Raw genomic sequence first — 7,070 nt, forward strand, 5'->3', positions numbered from 1 at the left:
ACCATACAATTTCATCTGAAATTTCTCAAAAATTATGTACCTTGTTAACCATTAATCGATCGTAGCCTACCCAAAATTGTAGATCGATACACTGTACATGGCATGTATAATCGTGTTGTCTTTTCCCATTTTTCCTATTTGTTGGGATCAGAACCTTTGTTGATTTGTAGGATTCATCAATTAATCTTTTATGAATCTGTATTATATTATATTAATCAACTTCATGAGATTATAAATTTAATCAAGTGTTGCTTTTAAAATACTGACCGATCATTATCCTATTTCTTTCAACAATTCGGATTCACCATAAAACCTAATTTTTCATTATGTGAATGGGTTGATATTCAAAATTGATACATGGTTTCTACCCTTCTCCTAATTTCGATCAAATCGATATTAAAATTGATGAATTTCGTTGAGTAGTCCAGATATTCCAAAATCTATTATTTTTATGTCAATTAAATATTAATTATTATTCTGATCAACTTGGCATAAATTTTGGAACTATATTGACAATTATAAATATTATATATATATATATATATATATATATATATATATATTATTTGGGGAATAAATTATTTTCTAAAATATCATATTCTCCTATGGAAAGATTTCTTACTCTTATTTGGCACTACGAGAAATCTCACTCTCTCAAACTTGAGGTTAATATGTCACTGAGAGATTTTACATCCCCAATTAATTAGTAAATATATTCTATTATTTTGGGATAAAAATGTAATTTCTTTTGCACCCAAAATATATTTAACAAGATTTGATTTATTCAGTACCCTTAATTTGGGATTTAAATTATTTTTGAAATCTCTAAATTTTTGATGTAAATTGATATGAAAATCATATGTTCTTTTAAATCATGCATTCTTTAGATTTGAGTCTAAAATATAACACTTATGTAAATTATTCTTTTAAAGTGTTAGTATTGTGAAGAATCTTTAGACTCAGTCTTATATTATTGTCTCAAATATCTTGTATAAACTAATATATTTTTGAGAATTGTTGATATTGTATTTTTTTGATGCATGGATTTCAAAATTTTGTCAAATCTTGAAAAGATCATATATCGATTAAATTGAGAATAATTTATTTCAAATCATGTATTCTCAATATTTGAGCTTAAACTGTTTTTGAAAATTCTCTCTTATATTTACTATTGTGAATTTATAGAAGGCTCAATTTTGTTAATTTTAATGTCAAGTATAATTAATTTATATTTTACGATTTTAAATATTCTTGGCATTATAAATATTCTAATGTAAGACATTCTTGAATTCATATTGTCTTAGCATAAAGATCCAAAGTCCACTAATAGATCATTCTTTTGGCAACATATTTAAACTAAGACACTTTTCTTTGATTCTTGTCACAAATTGTTTTGAAGGGTCCTCATAATATTTTGTTTTCAAAATGAGTATAGTGAGTTGTATATATATATATATATATATATATATATATATATATATATATATATATATATATATATATATATATATATGTCATTTATATTAATTGAATATAATATTGACATATTTCTCTTTAATATACATTATGCTTTCTGCTATACTCTCTAATCTAGACCCGTAATTTATTACTCTAAATTTTGTGATAAATACTATTAGTGTGTCTTGTCGCAATTAAATATTTGGATCACAATTATGTTAAACTATGTATTTTTGTATATAGTAAATAATGCATTGTTGTATTTTTTATGCTAAAATTCTAATTATGAATTAAAATTTGTAAGCCTCTTTGTTGTTTATCTGTTAACTATTATCAAAACAACTTATTAAGAATGGAGGCAATTTTTGAAATATGTATCATCCTTACATCTGAATTCTTATATAAATCATATTGATTTATAATTAGAGTCTCACATATGCTTATTTATAATTGCTTATTCTCTATTGATTAATATTTTTGAGATGACTATATTATAAGATATTCTCGTTAAGTCATCAAAATTCAGTGGCTCTAAGTATAAGGATGAATGTCACACTCTGCGAGGTAAGTTGTTATTTAATTATTTTATCCTCTTGTGACTTATTGCTTATTATTGCACATATGAAGAAATTTAGCTCTTCTTCTCTTTTGTTGTGCAATTATGATATCCTATACAGAAGTGAAATCCTTTTTCAGAATATTCTAAACAGAACTCTGTTGTTATATACTATTTTCATACTATAATGCTCCATTTTGTATTTGTGTTTTTTCTAATTTATAGTGGGAGTATTGAAATTTTTTATTCTAAGAGTTCTTTTCTGGATAAATTAGAAAACTATTTGACACACTTCTATTCCAAATAACAACTTTTGTTATTATACTACTTCATATAAAAGAAATTCTAAAGTCATATTTATTATGTGCTAATTTAAAATATTGTTAAGCACATTTTTCTATCATTTGAATATGACCGAAGTTGAGTAAATTTAAGTATAATTGTTTATGCATGATATTATTGTATCATATTCTCTTAAGCATAAACATTATTTATTTGTATAATTGTAATCTCACCTATCGTGGGTACAATTATGCAAATTTTGTTAAATAGATTAGCATTATATTGGTAACAGTCATACCCTATCGGTGTGTTGTTATTAATATAATCGTTATTATTCAATGTACCTAAAATGTTTATACTTATGTCAATTATAATTAGAATACTCTATCAATGTTTAAATTTTGTAAGACATAAGAATGGTACATTGTGATGATATAGTTCTTACTTATTATCCTTAAGATCCTTGAATGAGATTAATATAAGTAAGTTACTTTGTTAAAAGACATGTAGAAAATTGTATAAATTTTGCAATCCAATATTATTATATTTTGAATTAAATTTCTAACTAAATGTGATTTTATATATATATTTAAATATTTTGGATTGCTACTATCTTTTTGTTATGTGAGTGACGGACATACCCTATCGGTGTGACGTTACTTAACATATCATTTTGTGATAGAGAAATAGTTGAATATTTTATTTAAAATATTTTCTAACTTTTAATTCAACTATCAAGATTAGTTCTCTATCAAGTGGGAGAATCATTGCTATGTATTGTGTAACGTGATGGACATACCCTATCGGTATGACATTACTTAACATAATCATCCTTTTGTGGGTAAGATAGTTTAACTATCATTCTTCAACAAGTGAGAAAAATTCTACATGTCAACTAACTATATCTCATAAACAAATATATTTATTTGTTTTCATATTTTAGATATGAAATAGAGACTTATATTGAGGATATTAATTATGTTATTGTTATTCTTTAATACTTATGGAAGCTTATGACTATTTTCTCTTATATCCTCAATAATAATAAAATATAAGTCTTGTGTATTTCCGCTGCTTGTAACCTAATTGTTTCTCAAATTTGTGTAAGTATAATTGTAGCGTTTGAGTTTTGAGTGAGTTATTAAAATTGTGAACAGAGTCTTATATCCTATTTTTAGAGACTCATCTCACTCATATGATGATAAATTATTTATATATTATCATATTTTGTCATATAGAGGTTACTATATTTATAAAATTCTTTGGAATTTTAATTGTGAAAAAGGAGATTTTGTGTTATAAATTTCATAAATGAAAATTTACATTCTCCTTAATTATAAATGCAGAATATGTGGTTAACTACGAAACCCAATTCTTGATGATATCTGCCATTGATAAAATATGTATTTGAGGGGTTTTATATTATCCTTGAGTTACCACTTGTGTTAATAATTCTGCTATGCTTATGTGCAAAATATGTGGTTGAGTTCATGAAACTCTATTGGCTAAAATTATATAACCACTTATGTTGATGATCTTGCACTAGTAATTGAGTATCCCACTGTTGAATATTACATTATTATAATATTTTGTATCAGTGATCACTAATGAGAATTCCACTTACTCTTGTTTATATATATGTGGGATCAGTGGGACTGTGTACACAATATTATATATTATGAGCTCAAATGAGAAATCTCACTCTTGTTTATATATATATGTGAGACAAGAGAAATGTGTACACAATATTATTGTCGTTATCGCCATATACTCTTGTGCACACTATAAAATATGGCATAGCTTAAGAGACTTTAAACTTTAGTCTCATTCTATTATATTGAGATATATGTTAAAATTCTATCGATCTCAATGAGCATCATAATTGGATGCTTAAGTCAATTTTGTTGGAATATGCACAATAACTTCTTGGCATGCAAATATACATTGTGTTTCTGTTTTACCAACATTCCACATTTTTGAGGTCATAAATAGTAAGTACAATGTATAATATCAATACTCCTATCGAGTATGATATTGTGTTCTTGTGGTACTTATAATTTGAGATAATCATAAATGTTCTTTTGTTATTGACATTCTAGTGGCCACATTAATCCACATATTTTTCTTTAAACTACGTGTCTATGTTAATCCAATTTGGGGATTATTGAATTTCCTATTTTGCTTTTATGGATTTTCATAGTCACATTTTTTTATAAAACTTGGATTAATTGAATGTCATAGAACATTTATCGACTTTGACTAAATGTAATTACTATCTCTTTATAGGCTATCCCTATAAGTAATTACTACTCTTATACCTATGTGGATATATGACTTTTATGGAATTGAAAACTCATTGGCAGAACCACTAACCACATACTTATATATGAGTATTGTAACTCAATGATTTGATTAAGTCTATGTTATTTTGGGTTAGTGGGAGTTTGTTATAGCATTTTTAAAATGCTTGGGCTATTCTTTAGTGACATATTCTTTTTAATTCAAACGTGTCACTATAGATTCATCATTTGTTAGAAAAGTGAGTCTTTGATCTGTATGATTTGTTTTCCCTATCGGATTCAATTTCTGCAGCATTAAATCTTACTTCTCTTTTGAATGATTAGTGCTTTGACCATACATGTAATTTAAATTTTTAAATTCTTTATGACAAGTGCATTTTTTTTATTTTTTCAGTAATTGAGTATTGTCATCCAAGTGGGAGATTGTTGGATTAATTATTTAATTAATCAATTATGGATTGACAATAATCAATTATTATAAGTTGATGTCATAATATAAATTATGGTCTATTGTGTTAAGCACTAATTATATGATGAATTTGAGTGATTGGGCTTTTGTTACTAAATGGACCGTGATGGGTTGGACCATTTAGATAAGCCCAATGAGAGGTCCCTGCCCTCAGCCATTTAGCTATTTAAACGTCATCCCATTAGACGGTTAATTATTCTGAAGATTGGTGAGAAAACCTAGAGCTAGACGGAATGAGGGTAGTTACCCCTCTCACAGTTGTCGGTGTTGTCTACGGTTATCCTTCATCAATCTAATTCAAAGGTACACAATTTCTTCTTCCTTCTTTATTATTGATAATATGCTATAACTTGTATCTATTGATCTATGGCTAAACACTAAAAATTTCATCACAACATTGATGCAACCTTCTCTAATCAACATAATAGAGTTGGCATTGGAGAAATGGGAGCATTTGTTTTAGCCAAAACTGAATGGTTTAATCCAATCTGTGAGGTCCACATTGGAGAAGCATTAGGACTGTTGTCGGTGTTGAATTGGGTCCATGAGCTTCAGCTAGGACCTGTTGACTTTGAGCTTGATTCAAAACGTGTAGTGGATCAATTTTCGTCACCCAAATCAGATGTCAGTGAATTTGGGGACATAATTGATAACTGTAGAGCTCTATTCACACAATTTTATGTAAACTCTAGTGTTGAGTTTGTGCGGAGACAAGCAAATGAGGCAGCCCATTCTTTAGCAAGGGAGGCCGCATTATTAGCTAATTTCCAAATATTGGTTACAATTCCAAATTGTATTGAACACATTCTGATTAATGAAATGAGTTAAGATTCTTCCTTTCAAAAAAAATAAGCTCTGGTTTTGAAGACAGCAAAGACTAGGATGGTTTTTTTTATCATTAGTAGATAGATGTCACTAAGGAAGTGTGATCATGTTTATCAATAAAGATCTATACTATTTTACCCTAAATCATGCTAATATTGTTTTTCATAGCATACTCTAAATAGTACCTCAATCAATGTTATACCAGAAATACAAATGAGCATAATTTTGTAGGATGTCAAGACTCTCAATAACTATAAGTGTCGGCTTATTACCTCAAATAAATGCCCAGATAAAAATACTTAGGAAAGGATTGGTACAAGTTTGTACCAATCATTCCCTAAGTATTATTCATTTTGCCAAAGTCGGCTTAGTACCTCATACATGAGGTCATGTAATATTATCATTTTTCAGTTTTGCCAAAATTGATCTTACACAAGTGCAATGTTGAACATCAATACACCCATAATATTGGGCATGTAATTCATTTAAGTAACATATGAAGAAAGATGGACACACATGTATCATCGACTATAATTAAAAAAAAAAAAACTAATAAAAACTCTAGGTGCATTTTAAACAAATGAATATATTTTTAAAGGATCAAAATATGATAAATGTGTTTTTGTGTAGAGGATTCTGAAATACATGCAATACGTAAAGAAGAGCAAATCAATACAAAATGATTTTATAAAATCGGTAAAATGAATTATAGTCTTTATTTCAAGAAGTGTTTTGATAATCAAGAAAAAATGAATGTTAGATCGGACATGCAATTGTGTTTTAGTGAGAAAAAGCATTAGAAATGAGGATAATATGAAAAATTTAAGTGTATTTACGAGGAAATAAAGTTTAACCCGAATATTAATTAGCTAAACTTAAGATATACATATAATCAATCTATGAATAATATACAATCTGCCAAACTATAGTAACAACTTTACTATTAATATTTTTCCTTCAAAAAAAAACTTTACTATTAATATTTGTCAAAAAAAAAAAAAACTTTACTATTAATACTTGCTCAAAAAAAAAAAAAACTTTACTATTAATACATTATAAATATAAAATTTGGATTTTTAGATCTACTAAACTTTGTGTGTCGTTATAGAAACATGTTTATCTCATCCAAAAGATGAGATAACATCTTTTAGATCTACTAAACTAAATGTGTCGTTATAGA

The 7,070-nt window shown here is 26.9% G+C and overlaps 1 protein-coding gene across 1 annotated transcript; it reads left to right on the forward strand.

Moving 5' to 3' along the window:
* The first annotated feature begins 5,509 nt into the window (after positions 1-5,509).
* On the forward strand, positions 5,510-5,893 carry LOC146926742 (uncharacterized). The gene has a single exon (XM_085706960.1). The coding sequence runs from the start codon at positions 5,510-5,512 to the stop codon at positions 5,891-5,893; it is 384 nt and encodes a 127-aa protein (XP_085563086.1).
* The last annotated feature ends 1,177 nt before the right edge of the window (positions 5,894-7,070 follow it).

Source organism: Medicago sativa, chromosome 4 (assembly GCF_051527215.1).
Source record: "Medicago sativa cultivar Bolivia chromosome 4, Bolivia_mono, whole genome shotgun sequence".
NCBI lineage: Eukaryota > Viridiplantae > Streptophyta > Magnoliopsida > Fabales > Fabaceae > Medicago > Medicago sativa.

What these genes read in the sequence shown, in the direction of transcription:
- LOC146926742 (XM_085706960.1), top strand. Translation starts at nt 5,510, where the DNA reads ATGGGAGCATTTGTTTTAGCCAAAACTGAATGGTTTAATCCAATCTGT.